This window comes from Podarcis muralis, chromosome 4 (genome assembly GCF_964188315.1).
Source record: "Podarcis muralis chromosome 4, rPodMur119.hap1.1, whole genome shotgun sequence".
Classification (NCBI taxonomy): domain Eukaryota; kingdom Metazoa; phylum Chordata; class Lepidosauria; order Squamata; family Lacertidae; genus Podarcis; species Podarcis muralis.
In genome coordinates, this window is record NC_135658.1 from 35,615,104 (window position 1) to 35,641,997 (window position 26,894).

The window sequence follows — 26,894 nt, forward strand, 5'->3', positions numbered from 1 at the left end:
AGGCCCTTGCCCTGGAGGAGCAAAGCAACGCAGCGAGCGGGGTGCGAAAGAACCGCAGCAGGCCAGGCAGGAGACAGGCGCCGAGGCCAGACCGCAGTGCGGGGAGTGCACCGCCCCGCAACAGCGAGGATGCAGCAAAGATAAGAGACGCTGCTGCTCGCCAGATGCCAGTCTCCCTGCGCGCGCACAGGAGCCGAGGCAAGGCGGGCAGCGCGCCAAGCCAGCGAAAGGAACCTCGCCGCCCGCCGCGGTCGGGGCTGGGCGGACGACTTTCCTCCCGGGCGCGAGGAGGGGAGCGCGCCGCTATCTGCAAGCGACCCCCGCGAAGCAGCGGGCGGAGGCGGCGCCGGCGCTTCGTGAGGAATTCCCCTTTCCGCGGTGGTCTCGCCCGCCAAACCCTCCTCCGAGCGGAGGGCAGCCAATGGGCGGCTGCTGAGCACCCGAAAGAGGAGGTGGGCGACGCGGGAGGGGAGGCTTCCCTCGCAGTCGCCTTCCGTCGCTCGGGAGGGTCGGAGGGGCTGGGTCGCCGCGAGGCACGAGGGCCCTGGTGAGTGGGGAGCCGAGTCGCCCCGGCGCGGGGGGCTTTTCCTATTTGGGGGCGCAGCGCTTAAAAGGGATGGGGGGCCCGCGAAGGACTCAAGACCTGCTGTGACCCCGAAGCCCCTCTTGCTCGGGGCTCTTTATTTCACGAGGGAAGAGCGCTCTGCGTATGCTCTCCGAGGGGTTCCTTCGCTTGCTAAGGAGGGTCGGTTTCTGCTCGTTGACTGAGCTTGGAGGGGAATGGAGTCCCTGCATGGGAGAAGCTTGGATCCAGCGTCGGTATAACATATTCGGCCCAGCGGCGCGGGAAGGGAAGGAGGCACTTTATCACTTCGGGCGGGACCGTTAGTCGGGCTGCAGCGTTAGGATTTCTTGAAAGCTTTATCCCAAGGTGTCAGCTTTATATAGCAAATAGATCATCTTCTTTTTTTTTTTTACCCTCGCGTCATTCCTGCAAGATAGTGCTTCACTCCCCCTCCCTTGTTATTGTCTTACTGACATTTCCAGATAACATCTAAAATAGTAGGAACTTGCAATGCATTAAAATAAAGAAGAAAAGGAATTGATGCAATGACTTTGCTAAAGCTTCATGGCTGAGCTGGGATTTGAACCTGATAACTGAAGGTTCAGCAATATATGACTGCAGGTTCTTTCTTTCCCCTGAGTTCACCTTTTCTGTTTTAGATCTTGTTGACGTGCGAAGGGTTTTTTGTACAGCTTCTGGAATTTGATCCATTCCTTCACAAGTTCTTGAATGGTCTAGGGCACCTTCCATGGGAATCTCTTATTGGATCATACCTTTCTGTTTTGCCCTTTAATGTAGGTCTTTTGGGGGCTCTGAACTTGTAGTCCTGGGGTCTTTAGCTCTTTCTCTGTGCTACCCCCTCCTAGCAGCTGTAACCCATAAAGCTGTGGTGGTGGTGGGATACAGAGGGTATGTGTATCCTTGTTGCAGACCCTGTTTTTTTAATGTCCCCAGGTGGATACACAAAGATTGTAAAGAGGATTCTAAAGTTTTGGGGGCTATAGTACTCTTCATTTTATATCAGCTTCTTCTGCAGCTAAATCCTGGCTAAGGCAGACCCTGAGAGAATCTTGCTTGATCTATCCCAGTGTCTCTTTCCCACAGCTGTCACTCAGATGCCTATGAGAGGTTCACCAAGCAGAGTATGAGGGCTATAGCTGTCCTTCCACAGCAATTAGTATTCAGAGCCATGGTGTCTCTGGTGCTGGAGGTAGTAAAAAAAGAAGAAGGTAAAGGACCCCATGAGGGTTAAGTCCAGTCAAAGGTGACTATGGGGTGTGGCACTCATCTCGCTTTCAGGCCGAGGGAGCTGGCGTTTGTCCACAGACAGCTTTTCAGGTCACGTGGCCAGCCTGACTAAACTGCTTCTGGCACAACTAGACACTGTGAGGAGTGCCAGAGTGCACAGAAACGATGTTTACCTTCCTGCTGTTTACCTTCTTATTTACTTGCACTGGTGTGCTTTCAAACTGCTGGGTTGGCAGGAGCTGGGACAGAGCAACGGGAGCTCACTCCGTCGCGGGGATTCAAACTACCAACCTCCTGATCAGCAAGCCCAAGAGGCTCAGTAGTTTAGACCAGTGTTTCCCAACCTTGGGCCTCCAGCTGTTTTTGGACTACAACTCCCATCATCCCTAGCTAGCAAGACCAGTGGTCAGGGATGATGGGAATTGTAGTTCAAAAACAGCTGGAGGCCCAAGGTTGGGAAACACTGGTTTAGACCACAGCACCACCCATGTGGAGGTAGTATAGCTATGATGGTGAGGAGTTGCTGATAGCCTTCATGAGCTTGTCCAGCCCCCTTTAAAACCACCTAAACTAGGGGCCATCACCAGATCTTGTGGTAGTGAATGCCATGGTATAACTGTGTGTGTGTACTTCATTTTGGCTGTCCTGAATCCCTCACTTTTCAGCTTCATTGGATGATCCCAGATTCTAGTATTATAAGAAAGGGAGAAAACCTCATGTTTATCTACTATCTCCATACCTTGAGTAATTTTCTACACCTTTATTATGTCCCATACCCTACTCTACCCTACCCTTTTCCCACTCGCTCCACTCCCTTATCAGTTTGGCTGCATCTTTTAAAATTCTGCAATATCTCTTTTTGAAATACAGCTACCAGAACTGTAAATGGTATTCCAAGTGTGGTCGCACCATAGATTTGGATAAAGGCAGTTTTTGATCCCTTTGCTAATGATCTCTCACAGGGAACTTGCATTTTTCATAGCTGGCACATACTGTCTTTGCATGTCATGGTAAGCCATAGTTTATGGCTTATGGTGATTGAATAGAACCTATGATGAAGAACCTATAGTATCTGAGTAAGAATAGTAAAGCATGTGGGGTCCAGCTATGGAATCATTTGAAGTTGTTTTCACAAACTTGCTGGCCTGGGTAGGTTTGGCCACCCCTTTTTACACTGGATCTTGCAAATTCTGACTAGAATTTATGGCTCGGGGGTTCACTGAAGAGTTGTTGTTTTTTCCTGCTAGCAGATCCTAATTATTTATTTCTACTCCAAATTAGGAACTGCATTTAGATAGAGCTCTTAGAATGCTATATCCCAAGAGCAGGTCTGAGGACCCCACTCCAAACACTTTATATGGGGCTCTTTCTAGCTTCAGCCTCGTTCTTCAGACTGCTAATTTAACTGGCATTTTAGGCATGCAGAGTTGTTATTGAACATGCAGAACTATCCCATTTGGATTCCCACAGAGTTAAAGGCATCCAAAACTATAGGCAATTCAGAAAAGAAACCCGCCGAAAAGATTGTTTTTAATTTCTCTCTGCTAGTTCCGTACTGATGGTAGTTTGCTGGTTGGAACTTAGAAAGTTACTAGGGGTTGGATCCATGGAAATTTATGAACTTAAGTAGTCAGTGGGATTACTCCATGGAGTAGCCATAAGGAAATATCTGTATGTGGTTCTCAGTATTCACACACAACTAGATCAGAACCATGGTAGAATATGAAAATCCACATACAGTTACTAGCCTAGTAACTTCAGAGTTCAAGGGGACGTAGCAAGTTGGAGGTTTCTGAATCCGCCTCCAAGGAAAAGTCTTGGCTTCTCTCCCCCCCCCCCCCCAAACAAGCACTTTGAGAATTGGAATTTTGCTTTGAGACTTGAGGCCTTTGAGGGTGGAGTGTTTAGTATCACTTGCTAATTTGAAACCCACCCATGGGAAAGTTAGGTTTACTGATTGGCTCCAAATCTGGGGTTCCCAAATTGTGGTTGGCAGTTAGATGCTCCTGGCTACTTGTGATTTGTAAAAATGCAATTAAAAACAACAGAACATCTAACACAGTGCATTACAATTGCTACAACAGGCAGAAGAAAGAAAAAATTAAGTGAGCCATCCTCATAAATGTTCATGTGGGACACAGGCTGTTCGTATGTGGAAACCACTGCTCTAAATAAACCAGACATGTTTTAAAGGGTGGGGGCAGAGGAGGGAGCATGTTCCAATAAAAGGGTTTTGCCACAGTGAAAACCCTATCTGCCTCTCGATGATAGTAGAAAGTAGGTCATGTTGTCTGAGTGCAGGAGGCCCCTGTGGAAAGATTCCACTAAGTGGTCTTTAATACAGACTGGCCTTGCACTATTTGACATAAATCTGAAGCAAGGCATTATGTGTTTTGCAGGAGGGAAGAAGAAGAAAGCCAGCTGCAGATGGAACAAATAGCACCTGTAGTGGCGTGCTGTTCCTGGCTACCGTTGTTTTTGTTCTTGCACAGCAGGCTGAACACATCTCTATAACCAAGAGTGCCTGGATCTGAAATGACCACCCTTCTTGGACCTTGCAGCTTGTTTATTCATACAAATAAAACAGTAGGATTTTCCCTTTTACTCTTATTAATCTATTCTCAAGCATGTGTTCCCCCTTATAATGTGGAGTCATCTTTTAGAATTTCATATGATCTCTGTAATCCCTTTATATAATCTGTGCAATGATTAACACGTGGTCTCTGCACTGCAGGAGCACAGATTATTTTTAAATATGTATCTGTGTGGCCATGTTCTGCTTCATAGCATTAATTTTCTAAGTGCTTACTGTGTTATTAGGATTCGCTAGCTAATTAGAATTCATTCTCTTACATAATGGAATGAAGTGAAAGCACATTAACAGAAACCCATCCTTACTGGAATAGTTAACAAAATGCAGCTTGTTTCATAATGTGTCCCTGGAATAGTTTTCTGGAGCATAAACAGGAATAATTGAATCAATTTACAGACCCTGAAAGAAGGCAAAGGTCAATGGAAGCAGCAGCCTTCGGATGATCATTGTTAAATATTCAGTGCCGTACAATGCAAGCACCGACTGAGTCTTAAAACTGCAAAGTTTATTCAGAGTAAGTCTCTCTCTCTTTTAATTTGTTTATTTCAGTGTATTCTTAAATAGAATTTCACAACCATCTTCCGCTGAGTAGATTCTATATTGCCTAGCTAGCAATATATTGTATGTGTTGGGCTGCATTACCAACTGTAGTGTTCAGAAAGAACCGAGAGAGGAAAAAGAATAATTTACTTTAGCATTAGGATGTTTCCTAAATTAAATCTAGGATCTTGAAATTCATGTAGCTTTCTTGAAACAGGAGATTTCAAAGTGATGCTGAAAGGCTAAGAATTGCGTGCTGTTGGCCATCCATTAGCTGAGCTGTGCTGACGTTCTAGAATGCTCACAGATATTCTAACTGCTCTGGCAAACTCAGCAATTAGTTTATTGCCTGTTTCGCTACAGAAAGGGAAGTGAAATGTTAGTTTGAGTCTTAACACATCTTCACATAGGGCTTAAGGACAAGAGAAGCTATCAGCAGGGAGGTGGAAAAGAAGAAATGGGGATGTCAGGCAGTTGGGAAGTGCAGGGAAGAAGGATGAGAAGAAGGCTGAGGTGTAGAGGGAGCTTGAAATAATAGGCATTGGGCTGAGGGAAAACTATGAAAAGAGTGAAGAAAAGGAGGAAATAAAAATAGGTCTTCTGGTATTGTGTCCGTATACTGCGGAGGGAGAGAGGTCCACCTGGGATGCGGGCGGGCGCAATCCGAGCCACTGGCAGGCCCCCTCCCGTTGTTGCCGCCGCCGCCAGCACAAAGCTCGGTGGCTCTGCTGCCGCCGCCGCTGCTCCTGCTGAGGCGGGGTTCACGTAAGGCTGCCGGGGCTCCGGGCGGGCGGAGAGGGAACCATCGGGGCTCCCCGCCATCGGCAGGCGGGCTGGAGGCGGTTGGGGCGGGGAGGAGGGCTTGGGGAGCGATTCTAAACTCAAGGGTGATCCACGACGTCATGGATTTATGTTGGTGGCGGGCAGGACACCCACCTGCCATCATCCTCTGCCTGGCTCTGGGTAGCAGATTCAGAATGAAATGTCTCAACAAGAGTTGTTTAAAATTGTTTAGCAATATTTGTATGTTTAAAAAATAAATAAATTACTGTCTGTTACCAAAAATCATTTTCCAATAAATTGTACAATAATTGTACATTTGAATATCTACTTGCCATTATTCTGACTATGTTTCTGCTTTCAGAGCTAGTTATTACTTACATTATTACAAAAAACAGTAATAATTGAATGCAGTGACAATAATTTATGATAATAAAGAGTGGACACATAGTCCTACAGATACAACCGGCCCCTTGAGGGTGACCAAACTGCTGATGCGGCCCCTGATGAATTTGAGTTTGACACCCCTGAGGTAAATGAATAAATTTCACTGGGGATAGGTTACAGATAACAAATTCTGGTGCAAGGCTTATTATCTGTTTGTTTTACTATTGGTGTAGCCAAAAGCAGCATTGAAAAGGTATCTGTAATGCTAAACAACCATTCTGCCTCAGCTGAGATATAATGAGGATTTGCCATGCCATTATCTGTTTTTCTTTCTGGTTCCTTTTTAAAATTATTTTTAATTGCTTAATTTATGCTTCTAACACTCCTAAATGTCATGTGGGAAACCCATTTTTTATTACTTTAGCTGTATTTTAAGATCTAACTGGAAGCTTTTAAAAATACATTTGCAGGAAGAGGAAATGCAGCAGAAACCTCCGGATGAGATTTCCTGTGTAATACTGAGTAACAATGACACTGGCGCCTGTGGGATATGGGCAACATGGCAGCATCTTACGTGGGTGAGAGAGAGATGAAGGGATCATGTGGCCCAATTTTTCCAAAATACAGATTTTGTGCCTCATTCTGGCAGTGTTGGCGATTCTGGCTTTACTACACAACTTTTACGAATTAGAGGTGAGTGACTCACCTCCTCCTGGGGCAGGGCAAGTAAGTTGGGCAGCATTCTTCCTGTTCACCAGAGCTTTCCCCATGCCAGATTATATACATGTGACTGCACCATATTTTATTCTTAGGTACATCGTGAAAAGGGCATACCAATAAAATAGCATGGAAGGGTGGGGATAGGGTGGGAGGAATGTGTATGACAGGAATGTGGCCCTCAGCGGGGGGGGGGGGGGGTTCCTCAGCCCTGTGTTAAAAGATGGAAGAAGGATTTAGACCTATACCCAAAAAGAACCTGGAATGTGTTCATTTTGGAATGTGCTCTTTCATACCTTAATTTTACATCTGTCTGTAGTAGAGAGCTGTCCTTTAAACTCTGGTACACAGGTAGCAGCACAAACTGACTTGCATGTGCAACCAACATGTGCAACATATCACTGGGAAATGCATGGCAGAGTGTGGTCGTATTTATTGTTGCTGGGATTGCCCCAGGCATCAGTGATTTTCGAATATAATATTAGTCCACTTCTTTAAAAAAACACACCTTGATCCAGCTTTATCACCAGAGGCTCTGGTGGCCTCAGTGGCTTGGAGTTCCAGCTGTTTTGCCAGCCGCAGCCATTCCTGGACAGTGATAGATAGGCATGTAATCTGTGTTCTAGTCACCTTCCATGGGAAATTTGCTTGGAGATGGTTTGGAAGCTGCAGCTTATGTGGAATACAGCTGTCAGGGTCTTCACTGATTTAACCAGGTGAAATCCTATTACAGTATGTTGATTCTGAAGGGTTTGCACTGGTTGCTTATATACTACTTTGTCAATTCAATATCTTCCCCTTAACTTTGAAAGCCCTAAATGAGTTGGGGCCTTCTTCTTGGGCCCCTCCTGTTTTTGTTTTTTAAAAAGGCTTACAAATAGTTAAAACAAGCATCTCATGCAGAGTTTTATTATCATTAAAAAACCATCCAGCTGAACTCCCAGTATTGCTTCCATTTGAAAATTCTACTGTATTAGAGCCTCATCTTGGGCAGAACTTTCTACACTATTTTTTATTTATTAAAATATTTATGAACTCCTCTGTGTTGGTCAACCATAGGGTAGTATACAATAATAAAGGAACACCCAAATCCACAAAAACACAAGGGAAGTATCCCTAAATTTTACTTAGAGTAAACCTACTGAATTTTAACGAACCTAAGCAATTCACTTACATTAATTGCAATGTGTCTTCTTTACGTAGGACTAACACTGAATACAACCCATAATAACCATGTTCAGCATAAAATCTTCAATAATGCCAACAAACAGGTCAGATACTGAACTACCCTCAACATGGTTGCCTGCCAGGCGCCTATGAGGGGCAGGACATTCCAGGGCATCACAATGGAATACTTTCTCATGCACATCTGCATCATGCAACCCCATGTATTCTTGCAGTTTAATGGGAAGGTCCCAAATTCAGTCCACAGCAGCTCCAGGTACTGCTGGTACTGCTGGGAAATACCTCCTGATCTGAAATACTCTAGCCCTGCTGACAAGTCATTGTACACCATGCTGAGCTTGACAGCTCAAGGGTCTGACTCTCTGTATGAGGAAGCTTGTTACATTTTGCTGTTTGGGGGATCTTTCTTATCATGCTTTTCGTTGGCTGCAAACTGCTTGTGTAGCCCATGAGTGGTATATAAACGCTGTTAGAAAGAACACTTCACATCTCTTTATCTGTGCTGTGAATAGGCCTGCTTCTAATAGCTTCCTTCTATTGCAGAATCTGAACGAAGCAGGTTTAAAGTGGTTGGTAGAAGATGATGACCAACAGCCATCGTTACAGATGACTAAAATACCCAGAAAGCTGTACTGTGGATATGAGCGCCAAGTCTTGTCCAAGAGAGAACAAGGGGAAGAGGAGTCCTTATTTGCTGCTGTACAGTGGCCCAAACCTCCGGAGGACAAAACCCCATTTGTGAGGAGCACTGACCCCTCCCATAGCAACTTTGTGATCCTGAACACCCGTACACATTTCAAGGTTGGCGATCAGCTGGAGGTGCTGGTCCACATGAAAGACTATGAAGGCAAGCCAAAGCGTTACGGTGGGGACTACCTTCAGACAAGAATCCACTCCGCTCACCTGAAGGCTGGAGCCACAGGAAGAGTTGTAGATTACCAGAATGGATCTTACAGAATTTTTTTCACTTTACTCTGGCCAGGGGAGGTCACAGTATCTGTGGCGCTGGTCCACCCTAGCGAAGGGATCCAAGTACTTCAGCGTTTACGAGAAGAGAGACCAGACAGGGTCTATTTTAAAAGCCTATTCAAATCAGGGAGAATTTCAGAAGCGACTGTGTGCAATGTCTGTTTGCCAGGAGATATGCCGGTGTGTAACTTTACGGATCTTTACACCGGTGAGCCATGGTTTTGCTACAAGCCAAGAAAGCTCTCTTGTGCCACGAGGATCAGCCATTACAAAGGGGGGTATCAAAAGGGCCTTCTGACCTCAGAAGAGAGTCGCCTTTTCCAAAGGTACATGCTCTCTCATACCCCACTGTTGCTTCTGTTTGGGACTGCTTTATGTTGGTTCTCTGATATTTTCATTTCATTTTAAAATACTTGTATTGTTGAGGAAAGGTCCATAGTTTTCAGGGACCCCTTACCTTGGGACTTCTGTCCAATATGTATATTGGGACCAATATGTATATGTATGTCAATATGTACAGTCAAACCTCGGTTGCCAAAAGTAATCCATTCCGGAAGACGGTTCAACTTCCAAAACGTTCAACAACCCGGTCGCGGCTTCTGATTGGTTTGGTTGCAAGAGCTTCTTGCACTCAAGCGGAAGCCGCGTCGGACGTTCGGGTTCCGGGTTTACTTCCAGGTTTTTGGTATTCAGGAGCTGAAACATTAAAAAACAGCCATTCAAGAACTGAGGTTTGACTGTATATGTTCTGGCCATAACCCCTAGTAATATATACATTTTGCAAAGAAGAGTTACCATTGGTATATTAATGGCACAGTTAAGCCCTCTTTTGACTGTGGATGTGCATCTCTATGTAGGGATTTCCTACATATGTCGACTGCAATAATTTAATGTGCCAGAACTGTTTTTAAAAAAGCCAAGTTGGGATCAGGTCCACAACAAACAGGGAGAGGAATTTTACCTGTTTCATCCTCTTGCTGCAATCCTCCCTTTTGCATCAGGAGTGAAGATTCCATTTATACCAGTTGCAGCTTCCCTCCAAGTGTAAATAGCAACTTTTAAAAACTGGGGTGGGGGATTTTTTGTCAAGACCACAGCAAGATGGGAAATGGTTAAACTCTCCCTCCTAGCCTTCCATGACCCCAATCCTGAATGCCTCTCTCTTTTTTTATTTTTAAAAAGCAGTCACATTAAATTCAATAACACATTTCACAAACCTGTAATTCACCACCTGTGTTCCTCAAAGTGTAATAAGATGAAGTTTGAGGAATAGGGAAAGAGGCTGGAGGGGGAGGGAGGGATCCCTGTATTCTGCTTTGTAGTCCACATACACCCACCCACTTGCAAATAAGAGACTTCTGGGGACACTGTGTGCCTGAACTAATAATAGCTGGGGAATCTACATTGACATGCAGAGCTAAAATCAAAAGAGGAGTGTTATAACTATGACAGTGATGTACCAGTTTGGCCTTGGGTATTTGACCTTAGGCAAATGTGACTTTTTATCACTGAATTTCGTTTTGTTTTGTTTTTGTTTATTTAGTGATGTGAATATCAAAGTGCCAATATCCTCCAGTGGCCCTGATACTGTGCTCGTAAGGCCCTTAAGGCATGCAGGTAAAGTTAAACATTTGAAAGACTTTGTTTCAAACCACAAAAAGCCTTAATTTATTTTACACCACAAAAGTCTTTTGCACATGTTAGATTTAATCAGAGGAAACTGCGAATGCATCCGGCAAGTGACAGTTTGATTCAGTGTGGCAATGTATTGCTGATCAGAAGCTGTGGGAGAATTTTTATTAGTGGCAGTAACATATCACTTTACATTGAAAAGTGCATCGTGTACATTATCTTGGTAATTCTTCCAACAATCCTGTACTGTAGGTCCGTATTGTTACCCTTACACTGCTGATGAGGAGGCTGAGTGAATCATGACTTTGTGGCTGAAATGAGTTTTGAACCAAGGACTGCCAAGCATACATTATTGACAACATTGTTAAACGCAAGCACTCAGTAACTGCCAAATTAAATTAGATAAACACCAACTCAGCCAGTCATATGGATTTGCTCAGACGTCATGTTAAGTTCCCGTGATTTTGTGGTGCACCTACGTAAATTTAAGAATCCGTTATTTTTGTAAAAAGTCACAAAATGGTACCGGTCATGAGGAAAGTATGTAGCTCCTTACAAATGATCTCAATGGGTATGAGCCAGTACAGTGGTACCTCGGTTTAAGAACAGTCCGGTTTAAGAACGATTCGGTTTATAAACTGCAAAACCGGAAATAGTGTCCCGATTTGAGAACTTTACCTCAGTCTAAGAATGGAATCCAATGGTGGAAGGGCACTGGTGGCGCGATGTCGAGTTGCAGCTCGGCATCCAAAGAAAAATCAGTCTCACACCTTAATAGGTTCCGAAATATGGCTGCTCTTAGGGCTAAAGCAGCACAGCTTTTATTGTGTGAAATCAGAAAGATACAAAGTACAAGCCAACAATTTGTTCTAGCAAGCAGATAAGGACCTTCGCACTAGACCACGCACGCGATCAGGCCATGCCACGTTAGCCAATTATAGGACAGCACGAGCTGTTCACGCGCTGTTCATGCTCCAAGGATGCTTCTAGCTATGAAATCACCCTGTAACAATAAGAACTTTGCTCATGCTCTCATGTACAAGCAATCATTTCCCCACATATCCCCTTTTCTTGTTTATATTATTAGAGGAAAAGAGGGACCATTAGTCCAAATCGTACACTTCATTGCCTAAGCGTCTACACTTTGCAACATAAATTCCTCTTGTAACCCCTGTGGTGGGCCGTGGTCGGTACCACCATGCAGTGCATTGGGAAATCAAAGAGGGTATGCATTGAATGCAACAACACACTATAATGAAGCCAGCAATACATGCAATTACAATCAATAATATTTTTCTTAACCATAATCCATTAGGTAGCCAAGAAGACAACCACTCCCATGGATCAAAACCTTCAGGTGGATTCAAAGGATTATGGGCTATCATTTGTTCCATATGATCAATAGTAGCAGAGATATTGGTCGATTGATCAGTTATATACATGCAGCAATGAGAATGAATTAAGGCACAAATTCCACCTTTAGAAGCAAGGATCACATCTAAAGCATAATGATGTTGAAGAACTACATTTCTTATTTCTGATATTTCTTTGTTAATCATTTTTAAAGCCAAAATGGTGGAATTAAACAAATTTTCTGTCCAGTTTGCCAATTTATGCAAATCACGGTAATTCATGGCTGCACCTAAAGAAGGCAGAAGGGACCTAGAGATGGCTGTCCCTGTATATTGAGAAATAGGTGATAGTACTTCCCTTCTGTTACGCAAGCGGACCGCTGGGAGCTTATCTATTTTATATACCAAGGGTACTACTATACCTAACGTGCAGGTACCAGAAAAGGCAGAGGGGATTTCTTTGTAGGCACGTGTGCCACAAAATAACCATAAATCAGATTGAAGCAAACATGTAGTTCTGCTGCTCTTTCTCATCCAGTCGAACCAAACATAAAAGTCTCTACACGCAGCTTGTTGTTCATAGGTCATGTAAGTTGGGACATTATTAATTAAAACCTTTGGTCTGCCACTCATGGTTGTAACATTAAGAAAACAAGAAGATCCATTAATGTATTCATGTGTCCAATTACAATATGGATAATGACCTAAAAATTTTTTGCTACTGTGATTAAAATGAAAACAATAAGGAGCTAATTCTACAAGCGATAGAAATACAGGAGGTAAACTTATGCGATTGTCCTTCATATTATTGCTAATCTTATATGAAGCATTTATAGGAATACCATGTAATAAAATGCCAGATCTTTTTGATTGAGGAGGAATATGCATACACATCCAACAATCAGAAAGGTTAAGCATAGAAGCAAAATGATTAATGTCTCTAACGTAAGTATTGTTAGTCCAAATCTGATGATAAGGTTCAGGCCTCCTGGCCTTCTGCAAAAAGGCAGCACGACGAAAGCGGCGTTTCACAAAGTTCACGGAGAGGCTCCATCCGTGTGAAGTGGAATTGTGGGGCCACTCAGGACGATGCCATATTGGTTGCTCGGGGGGGCAATAAGGGTGAGAATGGTAAATTATTCCAATAGCTGTTTCCGAGCAACCTGCGTGATATTTCGTGGCTCGATTATTGGCATGTAAAAACCACAATCCAGGAGAAGCCACACAGCCATTTCTGCAGATACAGGAGCCCATTGTCCTCGCAGACCTTGCTAAAGAACCATATTGCAACTTGCTTTCTGTCCGGGAACCATGCCAAAGCACAAGAATGAAACAACTGGAACACACTGAAATCCCCTCACCCCCTCCCCTGCCAAGAGTCCACAATAGTTCCAAAACAGCTTTCTGTACATGCTCAGGGGAATACATCATAGGGCAGGAATCCTGAGGGGGGAGAAAAAGAAGAAGAGATCTGTGGGGTAAAATCCAAGCGATGCCGGTCCGGCGAGGGCATCCTTCAAAGCCAGGATCATTTCCCAAACAAGAGGCGGCAAAACTGTAACGATAAGTGGTAGAAACGGTGGCTTCCCAGGGGGAAGGGGGGCCAACGCGATAGGGTTGAAGATGGCCTTTCAACGTGCCAGGAAACACTGGAACAGCTATGGAAGGTGACGTTATCCAGGGCACATCAATATGGCGATGTCTCCAACTGCAATGCAGGTTGAGATTAAGTGGGAGGTCCTCAGGAAATCAAGGGAGTTGGACCCTTCCACTGTGGATCTGGAAGCAACCTGTAAGACACTAAAGGACGCTGCAATATTTCTTCCTTCCAGAAATGAAGTTCAGCAGGCGTAAAATTCTTTTTGCCAAATAACCAGGGTGACCAATCTAAGATGTGCTTCAGAAAATTGACAAGTCCTGGCCTGTATCAAAGATGGGGCACTTTGTGCTGGAGTGACATTGCTGTGCGGTAGATCTGCACTGCGCACGAAAATAGTCCACTTTGCCACATCCAAAGCAGGTTTTATCCTTTGCAGGAGTCTGGGACACGGTGGAAGACAAAGCTGTGGCTAGCAGGCAAGCTTTATGTGTCTCAGTGTCCACTGACTGGCAGGCTTTAAGCACATCTGCAATGGCTATATTTGGCGTTGTCATCAAAGGGCGCAGCGTTTGCTTACAGTCCTCAAACGCAAGCTGGCGGACAATCAGTTCTTGGGCTGCTACGTCCTGAACTTGCCGCTTAAGAGTGTTATCCAAGCGATCGACAAATTGTCCATAGGGCTTTGTAGGACCTTGTCTGATGCTGCCACCGCGCTCATTCTTGTCATCAGGAACAGAGGACAGGGCTTCTTGGGCGGCAGCAGTAGTAGCTGTCCAATACATGGAATCAAGGGCCAACTGTTGGGCAATAGTAAGAAAATTGCCTTCGCCAGTTAAGCCATCAAGAACATCAGTTTGGTTCAGCATAATGGGGGCTGGGGGTGCAGGGCCATTGTCCTTGACAGAAGAATACAGTTCCTTTATGAATCTCAAATCAAACTGTTCGTGCCGGGCTGGGCCTCCCCCTGGGGCGGCAGGAACATTCACAGGAAAAAGATTAGGAGTTGTAGAATCAAAAGCCAACAACGGAGCGGCGGCACGGAGAGATTCTTGAAGTGGAGTGGTAGAAGCAGTGCCAAATGCCTTGGGCGGAGGAGGTGGAAGAGCGGGGGGTGCTGCAGAATTTGAAGAATGCAGGGGAGAGACAGGAGGAGGCGAAGGGAGAATGTCCGGCGGTTTAGGAGGTAGGTTTGAGGCAGGCAAAGCGGGAGCTTGGAGGGCGGGCGAAGAAGCTGTTGCAGCAGCCAGAAGAATGTTTGAAGGAGTTAAGCACGACATAGCTTTGTAGACGTTACCCCAGGCATGCAAAACCTTGACATCAATCTGAGGATGATTTTGAAAGAAGTGTCCAATTTTTTTCCAATCGTCTAACTCCCAATTTCCGTCCTGGGGGAACCAGGGACAGTGAGTGTCCAGGGCTTTTATAAGGGACTTAAGGTCAGCTTTCCAAACAGCAAGGTTGTTACTGGCCAAAAGGAATTTAAGGTCTTTAAAAAAAATTTTTCTGTGGTGCAGAGAGAGACTTTCCCATGATTGCAAGAGTTGCAAAAAGAGCAGGGAGCAACTTACCAGGGATCCTCGGAAGGATGAATGGCGCCTGAAGCCCTTGCCGGGCGAGGTAAGTGCTGATAAGTCCGTAACGTAGTCCAGAATCACATTCACACGGGAGCTCTCACCGGGGATCCACTACGTGGATGAACGACGCGTCTGCAGCCCTGCCGGGCGAGGTGAGGCTGAACGTTGCAAAACAGCATGAAGTCCGAAAGAAATCACACGGGAGCACTCACCAGGGATCCACTACGTGGATGAACGACGTGTTGGTGAGTGCTGAATAATGAAAAACATTGTGAAGTCCGAAGGCAGTCACACGGGGTAGCAAGGGAGCACTCACCGGGATCCGAAGCGGATGAAAGACGCGTGGTGAGCGCTGAACGATGAGAAGCAACGTGAAATCCGAAGTCACTCACACGGGGCACCAATTGTCGAGTTGCAGCTCGGCATCCAAAGAAAAATCAGTCTCACACCTTAATAGGTTCCGAAATATGGCTGCTCTTAGGGCTAAAGCAGCACAGCTTTTATTGTGTGAAATCAGAAAGATACAAAGTACAAGCCAACAATTTGTTCTAGCAAGCAGATAAGGACCTTCGCACTAGACCACGCACGCGATCAGGCCATGCCACGTTAGCCAATTATAGGACAGCACGAGCTGTTCACGCGCTGTTCATGCTCCAAGGATGCTTCTAGCTATGAAATCACCCTGTAACAATAAGAACTTTGCTCATGCTCTCATGTACAAGCAATCATTTTCCCACAGCGCGAGGCCTCATTAGGGAAAGTGCGCCTTGGTTTAAGAACAGTTTCGGATTAAGAACAGACTTCCAGAATGGATTAAGTGCATGAACCAAGGTACCACTGTAGTTGCCTTTTCACTCCCCACAACCATGATTTGCATTAGGCATGCAGGTGGAAAGGAATACTGGATTATCCTAGCAACAAAATATCGATCACAATCCAACAGGAAAGTGAGTGCTGTGTGCTTTAAGTTTCCATTCGACTGTGGCCATTGATTGCTGGGGAAATGCAATCTACCTACAACAAAAATACTTTCTTGAAGAAAGATATCTAGAGTCTCCATGATAGGCAAGTAATAACAGCCTATTCTCTCTCTTGCACACACACGTGCCTGGAAAAGCCTTGGGTCTCTGAATTTTTGGGGGGAATTCACCTGCAGATAAAAGGATTTGTCTACCAAAGTGAATGTCATTGATTGCTTTGCAAAATATGGAAACTTAGTACAGTGTGCTTATTAAATCTCAGTTATTAAATGTTTTCAAACTTCATGAACTTAATTACCAGCATTTTAGCAGGCTTGATGTTATGCTCCTATTTGATTTACTTATATAATTATAACACACAACTTTTCATTTCTAACTAGCAATTCAAAATTCTCTTTCAGAGATGGACAATCTGGAAAGATCTCAAAGCCCTGATGTATTTCCTTCTGGTTACTATTATGAAGATGAATGGCGAGCAAGAACACAGTGGATTCGGCATTTTAACAAGTCATCAGATATTACCGAATGTTTACAAGGGAAACTTATCCACTTGTTTGGAGACTCTACAATCAGGCAGTGGTTTGAATATCTGACAACATTTGTTCCAGGTCACTATTTTTGCCTTGCCTTTGCAGGTGTTTCAGATATACATACAGAAATATGAGAAAATGTTAATGCTAATACTCTTGATGTAGAGATTGTGGGATATCGGTCATCACTTTGTAAGTGATTTTAATTTCGCTGATTGTGTTTCTGGGATTTGGAAGAGCTACAACTGCAAAGTTTTGGCATTTACTTTAAATCTCTCTTAATTCTGTGTCACCCTAAGAGTTGGCTAAGAATGCCCTTTTCATGTGCCTCAGGATTACTCTTTCAAGCCTCACCCCTCCCTCACCAAAATGCTTCTTTTTAGGAAATAAAGTGCCCTTCTCTTTCTTACGGCATATGTTAATAGTAGTGGGAGAGCTATTGCTAAAGAAAAGGAAAAAATAGGAGAAACAGTAATAATAGGATGGACACGTGCAAATACACACATACAAATACATACAAATACACACATACAAATACATACAAATACATGCTTGCATTGGTAGTGAGGAATCCAGGATTGAGCCAAAAGTCTTATACAGTGGTGCCCCGCAAAACGAATGCCTCGCAAGACGACAAACCCGCTAGACGAAAGGGTTTTCCGTTTTTGAGTTGCTTCGCAAGACGATTTTCCCTATAGGCTTGCTTCGCAAGACGAAAACGTCTTGCGAGTCTTGTGATTTTTTTTTCGCTCCCCCCCCCTTTTTCTAAGCCGCTAATAGCCTTTTAGCCGCTAAGCCGCTAAGCCTTTAATAGCCGCTAATAGCGCTAATCCGCTAATAGGGTTGCTTCGCTAGACGAAAAAACCGCTAGACGAAGAGACTCGCGGAACGGATTATTTTCGTCTTGCGAGGCACCACTGTAGAAGAGATGGATATTTGAGCAGCGATGAAAAAGAATAGAGTTCTGCAACATTACTGGATGATCTAATAGGGAATATGCGTGTCTTTCTGTGTGTGATTTGCAAAGGAGAAGTTGAGAGGTGATGCAAGGGCATGGAAAGATTTCTGAAGGAGTTGTTTGTTAAGGGTGTAGAAAGCGATGGGATGACAGCGTTGGATGTGGAAGAAGGCGAATTGGATGACCTGAGCAGGGCAACTCTACCATTAGGCAAAGTCAGGCACCTCCCGCAGGCAGCAGTTGATAGGGTAGTTGTCGGCTATTCCTCCTGAGCCCCCAGTTGCTCCCCTCTGGGAGGACAGAACTGTGTAAGCCTGTCTTGGGCCCCTAAAGTAAGCTGCTGCTTCAGGTAGAATGGAGGGTACAATACTGTTGCCAGTTTTGAAGTAAGATTCACTTGCAAGTCCAATCAGTTGTTTTTTTATATTGACCGGGTGGCGAGTGCTTGCATGTGCCATTTTGTCCTTTTCATCAGGCAGCAAAACGTTGTGCTCCAGCCCTGGGTTCGATTGACAAGAAAAGAAGTCAAATTACCTTGGTTGCAGAGCTGTGGACAGAGATAGGATAGCTCAGGAGTAGCGCAGGAAAGGCGGGAGGAAAGAGCCGGTAATAAAGGTGGGGGATGAAGAGGGAGTGATTTTGTGTTGTAGCAAAAGGAAGGGGTAGATGTTTAGAAACAGTGTATAGCAAGAAAAGGTAATGATTTGGTGGCAGATCAAATAAGGGGAACAAAAGAGAGGCACCAACGCTGAGTAAAGGGCCAAAGTGGACTGTTTTAATGAGGGATAGCTGTTTAGATGGTTCAATTAATGTAACAGACTTTCCCTTCTGCAAAGAAGGTGTTTCTAGTTGAGTATCTTTGTCAAACACTGTTTTAAGATTTGGGCCCAGTTCATTACTGCAGGCTTCATGAAGCTGGGAGTGAGTCAGGCTGAACGCTGCTCCACGCGACTCTTTTCTCCTTCCTCACACCTTGCTTATTTTCTTGCTTTTATTAGCTGACATTAGGGCAATTCTGACTCAATACAAGGCATTATCTTCTTGCCAAAGTGCACTGGGATGGGTAAGAGGAGAAGCGTTTGACCCTGATGCTTCTTCTTGGCTTTATATTGATCCTCCAAGCTGTGCCAGTTGAAATGGTTGGAACTGATACTCATGAAAAGTCTTGTGTGTTTCCTTTTTTTCCTGTCCTGTGTGAATGTTATATAGAGGACCCTAACAATTATTGTTTTCCTCTTCAGAGAGTTGCAACAGGCAGTCACTCGGTAACCCTTTTTTGTTTGCTTGTTTGTTTCAGATCTCGTGGAATTAAACCTTGGCAGCCCTAAAAATGTTGGGCCCTTCATGGCTGTGGACTCGGTGCATAACATCCTACTAAACTTCCGCTGCCACGGGCCCCCTATTCGCTTCTCCACCGTGTTTAGCAGTGAGCTGCATTACATTGCCAACGAACTGAATCGCATTGTAGGCGGGAGGAACACTGTGATAGCCATAACTATTTGGTCTCACTTCAGCACTTTCCCTGTAGAAGTGTACATCAGGAGACTGAGGAACATTCGCAAGTCCATCGTTCGGCTTCTGGATCGGAGTCCCAAGACACGGATAGTCATCAAAACCGCCAACGTTCAGGAGCTGGGGCCGGAGGTTAGCCTTTTCAACAGCGACTGGTATTCGTATCAGCTTGACACAATCATGAGGAAGATGTTCTCAGGAATTGGAGTGCACTTTGTGGATGCTTGGGAGATGTCGCTGGCACACCATTTGCCACACAAATTGCACCCAGAAGATGTTATTGTCAAAAACCAGTTAGATGCTTTCTTGTCTTTTGTGTGTCCGGTGGAAACGCACTACAGCCTCGTAAAAGGAATCCATAATCAATTGTGGTCTCTGTTTCTGTAGTTCACTTACGGACACGTTCTGCACTAGTTGGTTGTTGCTGATTTGGGGTGTCCCTAACCTGCATCTGATTCTCCAAGCCTGCACTGTAGCATACATAATTCATACTTGGAATGTCTGGGGACTGGTTGTTTTAATTTTAAAAAAAGTAAGACTATATGTGTGGATACCTCTTTACAATGCACACCTGAGAATGAAGGTGTCCACAACTCCACTTGCCATTCTCACTACAATAAATGTTCTGCCACCATCTGGTAAGATAATGAAAGTATTCGCAGCAGCAGCCGCCTCCTTCAGCTTGGAGCTAGGGAGAGAAGCCACAGCACAATGCCAGAGCACAAGTTCGAGATACTGAAAATTCCAGGTTCAGTTGTCAACGTTTTCATAATAATAATAATAATTTATTATTTATACCCCGCCCATCTGGCTGGGCTTCCCCAGCCACTCCGGGCGGCTTCCAAAAAAATACTAAAACACTGCAATACATCAAACATTAAAAGCTTCCCTAAACAGAGCTGCCTTCAGATGTCTTCTAAAAGTCTGGTAGTTGTTGTTCTCTTTGACATCTGGTGGGAGGGCATTCCACAGGGAGGGCGCCACTACCGAGAAGGCCCTCTGCCTGGTTCCCTGTAACTTGGCTTCTCACAGTGAGGGAACTGCCAGAAGGCCCTCGGTGCTGGACCTCAGTGTCCGGGTAAAACGATGGGGGTGGAGATGCTCCTTCAGATATACTGGTTAAAAGAATGCCGTGAATGTCTAGCTTGTGGGTCCCCCTGTATTACTATTGTTATAAATTTATTCATACCCCTGATGGGACTCAAGGCAACTTACAGGTATATATAGATATGGACCTGCCAAAAACAGGAAAACAACAAACTGGTTGGCCACTGTGAGAACAGGGTGATGGACTAAATGGCCATTTGGCTAGCTCCAGCAGAGTTTTTCTCACGTAGGAGAGCTGGAAGAAAACCTTTCCTGAGACCTTAAGAGAGAACTGCTTCAAGTCACACAATACTGCCCTAGATAGTTTGATTTAGGCTATGTACACAGGCAGCCTCTGAAATGGGCAGGAGTTGTTTTTACAGTGTACACACACCTACGCACAATAACAGCATCTAAACCAGCAGCTACTACGAGGGATGTCTGTACACACAGGTGGGCTTATTTTCAAACTAGTACACAATAGTGTCCTCCATTGCCTTCCATTCAGTTAGTGGTTCCGCTGAGTTTTTGCAAAACAATATATATATACTGCAATCTTTCCAAAGAGAGGGTCCAGCAGAATGGGCTTTAATTGGACAAATAGTGTGGAGCAGGGACAACATGGGGTGATGTCATTTGTCCAGCACTCCCCAAAGGTGCTTACATCCTGCACTGAATGCACAACATACATAAGAAGAGCCTTCTGGGTAAGGCCAATGGCCCATCTAGTCCAGCATCCTGTTCTCTCAGAGGGTGAGCAGTTGCTTGTTGGAAACTAGCAAGCAGGATTTGAGCACAAGAGCACTCTCCCCTCCAGTGGTTTGCAGCAGCTGACAAGTGGTACTTGCCTCCAACTGCGAAGGCAGAGCATAGCAATTGCGACTAGTACACATTGATAGCCTTACTGAATTTGTATAATCCATCTAAGTTGGTGGCCGCCACTGCCCCCTGCAGGATTGAGTTCCATAGTTTAACTCTGCGTGGCATGAAGAAGTGTGTGCATGCCCTTAATGCACATTTACCTCCATATTTGCTAGCTCTGCTGCTTGAAATTCTTTTAACTGGAGATGCTGGGGATTGAATCTGAAGACAATTATTTCAAAAAAATAATCATAATTGAAATATGAAAAAAGGGAGGAACTAAATCCAAATTAACTGAATACTAATGAAAGTTTTACAAAAGAAAGGAATTACCAAAATATTTGTAAATCTAAAAGAAGAAAAGTAACCATTTCCCCGGTGCACACCCCTACCACCCCATCTCTTTATCTCCCCCTGTTTTGGTGCCCAAGACATCTGCATGCAGGACACCCACTTTACTAATAGTTGGAGTGTTTTAATAAATTAAACATTTTGTATGGCTCGGTGGCTACCTCCTTAGTTATTCAATACTTTCCAAGGGAAAAATATAAATGTCACCTACACTGGTAGAAGTTTTAAGATCTTAAGACTGATTAGCTTTCTCTGTGAACTGCATGTTTTCAAGGGGCTTTTCGGTAGCTGACATCTGAACTGCAGGTAGCAAAAAATGATGCTTGAGATCGCAACAAACAAGTCTGAAATGTCATTGATTCCTGATTTTTTTCCTTTTTAAATAAAAGTCTGTAAGAGCTGTTTTGAAGATAAACTGTTGCTATTTAACATTTTGGTTCACTTCAGTGATGTGCCTGGGTACAGAAGGCAGACTTGACATGGTCCTCACCTAGAGGGGACTTGTAGATTACAGTAGCTGGAGCAAGACATGGATTTGGATGAAGCCAAAGATGTATTGGCAGTAGGCCAGGGGAGAGATGGAGGGGCAGGAAAGTAAAGGTGGTTTGAGTAAGGGGTGGGATGGTTCAAGGGAACCTGTCTTGCAGGAGATAGAGGTTTCATCAGAAGAAGGCATGGCATCAGGCATAAGAGATGGGAAGGAGGCTAAAAGACATTTGGGAAACAAGCATGTCTACCAGTTGTCTAAGCTCCTGCAAGCCCACAAAGAATGTACAGAAATTATCCAGTCCTTTAAAAACTGTTGTGTGTAAAGTAGGCACAGAACATCTTACCCGTTGAACCATAAAGAAACTGAATTTCGTTTACTCGGAACCTGTTTCTGTTGATATTAAATAAGTCTGCACCAATACCTGCAATTAAACTATTTCTCTATCCACAATCCCTTCTTGTGTGTATGTTTGGTGCTGTTACTGTGACAGCTTTTTAAAATCACCAAATCTATCGCCACCTCTTTCTTTTCATGGCCAGCTGAAAGGATGGCAGTACATAAAGGATGGCAGACTATAAAGAAGGGAAGGACTTGACTGTTGGATTTGTCACCTCTGATGTTTCTGTTGTTTGTTCATCCTACTTCTGATACTGACAAGTGGCATCTATTTACAATTTCCCAACATTTCATCTCACACTCTGACTAACAGATTCATGCATCCACATAGGCTGGTGTTTGGACCAAGACTTTACTACTACAGTACAAGTAAAATGCAACTGAGTGGTCAGGCATCTAGGAAACTTGGGACATGATTAGCTGTTTACTATGACACCTTCCAATCAGCGGTGCCCAAACTTTTTTCAAAGGGGGCCAGATTTGATGAAGTGAACATGTGTGAGGGCCGACCATTTTGCTTGACGTTCTTTGAACCATTAAAATTAAATGCAAATTATATGCAAAGTAAATCAAATACAAATTAACTATTTTATGCAAAGTTCATTGCACACGACATACTTTTCATTTCGTCACATGGATGACAAATCTAAACAGGTGTTAAACCAGTTGTCTATGTTTTCATATCTGAAGGCCAGATAAAAAAACAAAACCAGGAAGCTGAAATATATGTCAGGAAGATTGTAAAGTGGATTACATATTATTGGTAATAAAGGTTGTCTGTCAACTTTTAAGTTCAAAAAATATGAACAGCAACATAGCACCAGATACACATATTGTGTCCAAATATATTTATACCTGATTTAGACCAACTGACATTAACTGAGATTTGACAATGTATTCATCTCAATTCAAAACAAAACAAAACTTGCCTGCACTAGTGTGAAGGGTGAAACAGAGATTTGGACTGCAGCACATAGGCTAGGTCTGGTTCAAAGGTAGTGGTTTTGATTCGCAAAATGTCACACAGGTGAAAGTCGCTAAGTCTTGTCCTCACACGGTTCTTGTTAAATTCTTTATAAACAGCCACAGTCTCTTGGCATATCAGACAACAGTGATTCCGTACTTCAGTGAAGAAATATTCCACTTTCCACCTGTCCTGGAAGCAGCAGCCCTCACTGTCAACTTTCCTTCTCTTATTTACAGTCGCCATTTTAAAAATTGGCCAGAAGGGAAGAGATCATGTGAGCGCAGTGCCAGAGGTTTTGGTCCAAGTGTGTTCGCCCAAGCTCAAATGAATCCTCAATAAAACATTTGCCAACAGATTTGGCCAGCTCATTCCCACCAGGTAGAAAATATTTGCCCTGCAAATGAAAGAAGAAGGTCTCAGGAGTTGATTTGTCAGAGCATAGATCTTTTCCACAGTCGACAGCTTGAGGAGGCTGCATGGATAGGACTGCTATTTTCCCTGATGGCACAACGAAACCAGATGTTATCTGTGTTAGAACAACCAAAGGTACCATGTGCTAGCACCTATTGCACCAAACAGCTACAGCTCCCAAAATACATATGAGGAAATAGCTATTGAACCCACAAGTTTGCAAGAAATGCAAATGTAGGCTTTCAGAAATCTATGGGACTTCATGTTCAGGAAGATGGGGTTATGAAATAAAGTCTGCTATCCCAGCGTTATCCATCCACCCATCTTTCCATTTTTGTCCCACCTGTCTCCAAGGAGCTCAAGGCAGTCTATGTGGTTCTTCTCCCCTGCCTTCACTTTAACTCTCACAGCAGCCCTGTGAGGTGGGTTAGACCGGGAAAAAGTGACTTCCCCCTAAACCACAGCAGTGAGTTTTAAGTAAGAGTGGCCATTTGAAGCTGGTTCTCCCCCCAGGCCTTTAACCACTACCTCACAAGGGCTTTCAAACTTCTGAAAGGAAGGAAGATATGAATAGTTGTGTATGTGTGTGTGTGTGTGTGTGTGTACACACACAAACACATGGGGCAGGAAGAACATTTGAATACTATAAATATGCACACGACTGGGTGTTTTGCAGCATAAAAACACAACACATAATGAAAATAGAAATAAAAACAAGAGCAACCCAATCGTCCCACCCCCTTCCGCAACACATTTTAAAAGCACCCACTGCAAGAGCAGCATCGGCCAAGCGACCAATCATGCAGCGCCACTGCCGGAGATGCACCAATCGCAGCCCGCCTTGCCCGCCTCTAACCTTCCTTGGTGGAGCGTTGGCTCCAGGGGAGAGCAAGCAGAGCAGCAGGCGCTCAGGGGCCGCAACAGATTGATTTCTCCAAATTGCCTGTGGGGCCATTTTAAACTGGGCCGCAATTGGCCTGCGGGCCAGACTTTGAACATGGCTTACAATGTTTCTGGCTGGGTGCTGGCAAATGTATTCAGGACCGAAATGCCAATTTTGGTTGTTGTTGACTGACAACAGTAAGGAATTCCATGCTAAAAATAGGTTCTTAAATGTAGACTTATTGAGCTTAGTCAGGACAGCTAGTGGTAATAACTTGGAACACATTTATACATAAAATTTGGCAATTCCAACCAAATCATGTTTTCCTCACATCAGCCAGACACTTGCATTGAGCACACAGGTGCATTGGCAACCTTTTTTTATTTTAAAAAAGGAAGCCTGATTTATTATATGCAAAAACTATGTACAATGTACTTATAAAGGAGTCAAGTCCCATTAGTTGCTCTATTTCCGTAGCATAATTTTATAAATTAATATACAAGTATACTGTATTTTTAGGACGCAGGTGGCGCTGTGGGTTAAAGCCTCAGCGTCTAGGACTTGCCAATCGAAAGGTCGGCGGTTCGAATCCCCGCGGCGGGGTGTGCTCCTGTTGTTCGGTCCCAGCACCTGCCAACCTAGCAGTTCGAAAGCACCTTCGGGTGCAAGTAGATAAATAGGGACCGCTTACCAGCGGGAAGGTAAACGGCGTTCCGTGTGCTGCGCTGGCTCGCCAGATGCAGCTTGTCACGCTGGCCACGTGACCCGGAAGTGTCTCCGGACAGCGCTGGCTCCCGGCCTATAGAGTGAGATGAGCGCACAACCCTAGAGTCTGGCAAGACTGGCCCGTACGGGCAGGGGTACCTTTACCTTTACCTATACTGTATTTTTATACAACTTTATGCATTGATGTATGTATCTGTTTCTCTGCTGATCACTTTAGGAAACTTGGAGTGTACAGTATAAACATATAATATGTGTATATTAAATGTATAAGATGCAGTAATGATTTTTACTTTTAGCAGAACCAGTAAAAAGTATCTGCATTTTGTCAAGATCAAGATTTTCAGAAAATTCCATTTCTAAGTAGAAACTAGAAAAAACCAGAGTTGGCTCAAAGGAAATATAAATTTTAAATCACAGCAAGGATCCAGTGAAAACATATATACTCAGTAATAACTGAACTAGTAGGAATGAAAGGAATGTACAAGTGAAATATAAAATGGCAGCATAAAAATAAATTGTAAAAAAGAATTTGAGACAACATATGGGTAGCTATGGAAATGTGGAAAAAATCCTGTAAATAAAGAAACAATTGAAAATTAATCTGAAGGACAATATAATACAAAGGAGATACAAGGCAGCAGAAATTCACACAAGAACAATTAGCTAACAGAACCAGTTTGATAACTTCCAATAGAGCACATTTATTTCTGATCCCTAAATTGCATCATTTCTCTAAAATTCTCACTAGTCTAAACTGTTTTTTTAAAAAAAAATCATGGGAGTTTCCTACCTATTCAGCAATTTAATTTAATGATTAAACAGGTGAGGGAAAGAATTATAGCTATCAATCGAAAGCTGGGATCCGATGAACAGGTTTCTGTGGATTTAGGGTGGAAAGCAAGAAAGATGAATCCAGGAGGAGCCAAATGGAAAATTAGTTCAGGTAGTAATAGAGAGGAAATATCTAAAATGGGAGAGTGGAGTCTGAGTCTCACAAGGTGATAAAGGAAAAATTAAAAATCTAGCATGAAGCATTGAAACAGCCCAAATGGGAAAGTATCAAACATGCACACAGTTGACCCCACTTCTCCAAATAACCTGTAAACAGTAATCTGGACAGCATCCATGAAAAATTAACTAGAAGACGCCATATCATGATACTGTAAAATCTGGAGGTAGAGCTTCCCTTTTTGTAAAATACTGTAATAACCAAATAGTGACCCAGAAATAAGTCTGCAGTACTTAAACAACTGGGAACCACTGCCTTATATCCCTTATATGAATTTTATTGCTATATTTCTGTTGGCCACCTCAGTCTACAAAAGCAGATTATAAATACTTTAAAGATATTAAAAAAACAAACTTTGTAGGAGTCCTATGCAGTTTTGATGTGGCCACCCCACTTCAGAAGTCTGAGTAGAGATTCTAGGCTCTTAAAGAGAAAACAACTAGATTTTTTGCCTATTCATTAGTTCTCCAGCCAAAGGCCTAGACACAGAAATCAGATGTCCAAATGAATGACAATATCTTGAACTGGGGTCAATGTTAGCAGTCTGAATATTCTTTTGAAATGAGATATAAGAACAATCTAGCAGTTAAAA

General features: G+C 43.8%; 2 protein-coding genes across 6 annotated transcripts; one reads left to right on the forward strand and one right to left on the reverse strand.

Moving 5' to 3' along the window:
* The first annotated feature begins 212 nt into the window (after positions 1–212).
* Positions 213–22,360, forward strand: NXPE3 (neurexophilin and PC-esterase domain family member 3). 5 transcript variants are annotated; one of them, XM_077927184.1, is made up of 9 exons: positions 214–547; positions 4,213–4,399; positions 4,803–4,920; positions 6,091–6,258; positions 6,584–6,806; positions 8,559–9,310; positions 10,528–10,601; positions 16,524–16,730; positions 18,908–22,360. In XM_077927184.1, the coding sequence occupies exons 5-9, from the start codon at positions 6,714–6,716 to the stop codon at positions 19,507–19,509; spliced, it is 1,728 nt and encodes a 575-aa protein (XP_077783310.1). In that variant the 5' UTR covers positions 214–547; positions 4,213–4,399; positions 4,803–4,920; positions 6,091–6,258; positions 6,584–6,713; the 3' UTR covers positions 19,510–22,360. The 5 variants fall into 5 exon arrangements, with proteins under 5 accessions (XP_077783311.1, XP_077783310.1, XP_028582518.2 ...); XM_028726685.2 differs by lacking the exon at positions 6,091–6,258; XM_028726686.2 differs by lacking the exons at positions 4,213–4,399; positions 6,091–6,258.
* Positions 11,665–13,399, reverse strand: LOC144327490 (uncharacterized). Its single transcript, XM_077927186.1, has one exon. The coding sequence runs from the start codon at positions 13,397–13,399 to the stop codon at positions 11,720–11,722; it is 1,680 nt and encodes a 559-aa protein (XP_077783312.1). The 3' UTR covers positions 11,665–11,719.
* Positions 22,361–26,894: the final 4,534 nt, after the last annotated feature.

What these genes read in the sequence shown, in the direction of transcription:
- NXPE3 (XM_077927184.1), top strand. Translation starts at nt 6,714, where the DNA reads ATGTGGCCCAATTTTTCCAAAATACAGATTTTGTGCCTCATTCTGGCA. An exon ending in ACAACTTTTACGAATTAGAG is followed by an intron (nt 6,807 to 8,558) that starts GTGAGTGACTCA and finishes CTTCTATTGCAG; the next exon opens with AATCTGAACGAAGCAGGTTT. An exon ending in GAGAGTCGCCTTTTCCAAAG is followed by an intron (nt 9,311 to 10,527) that starts GTACATGCTCTC and finishes TTGTTTATTTAG; the next exon opens with TGATGTGAATATCAAAGTGC.
- LOC144327490 (XM_077927186.1), bottom strand. Translation starts at nt 13,399, where the DNA reads ATGATGTATTCCCCTGAGCATGTACAGAAAGCTGTTTTGGAACTATTG.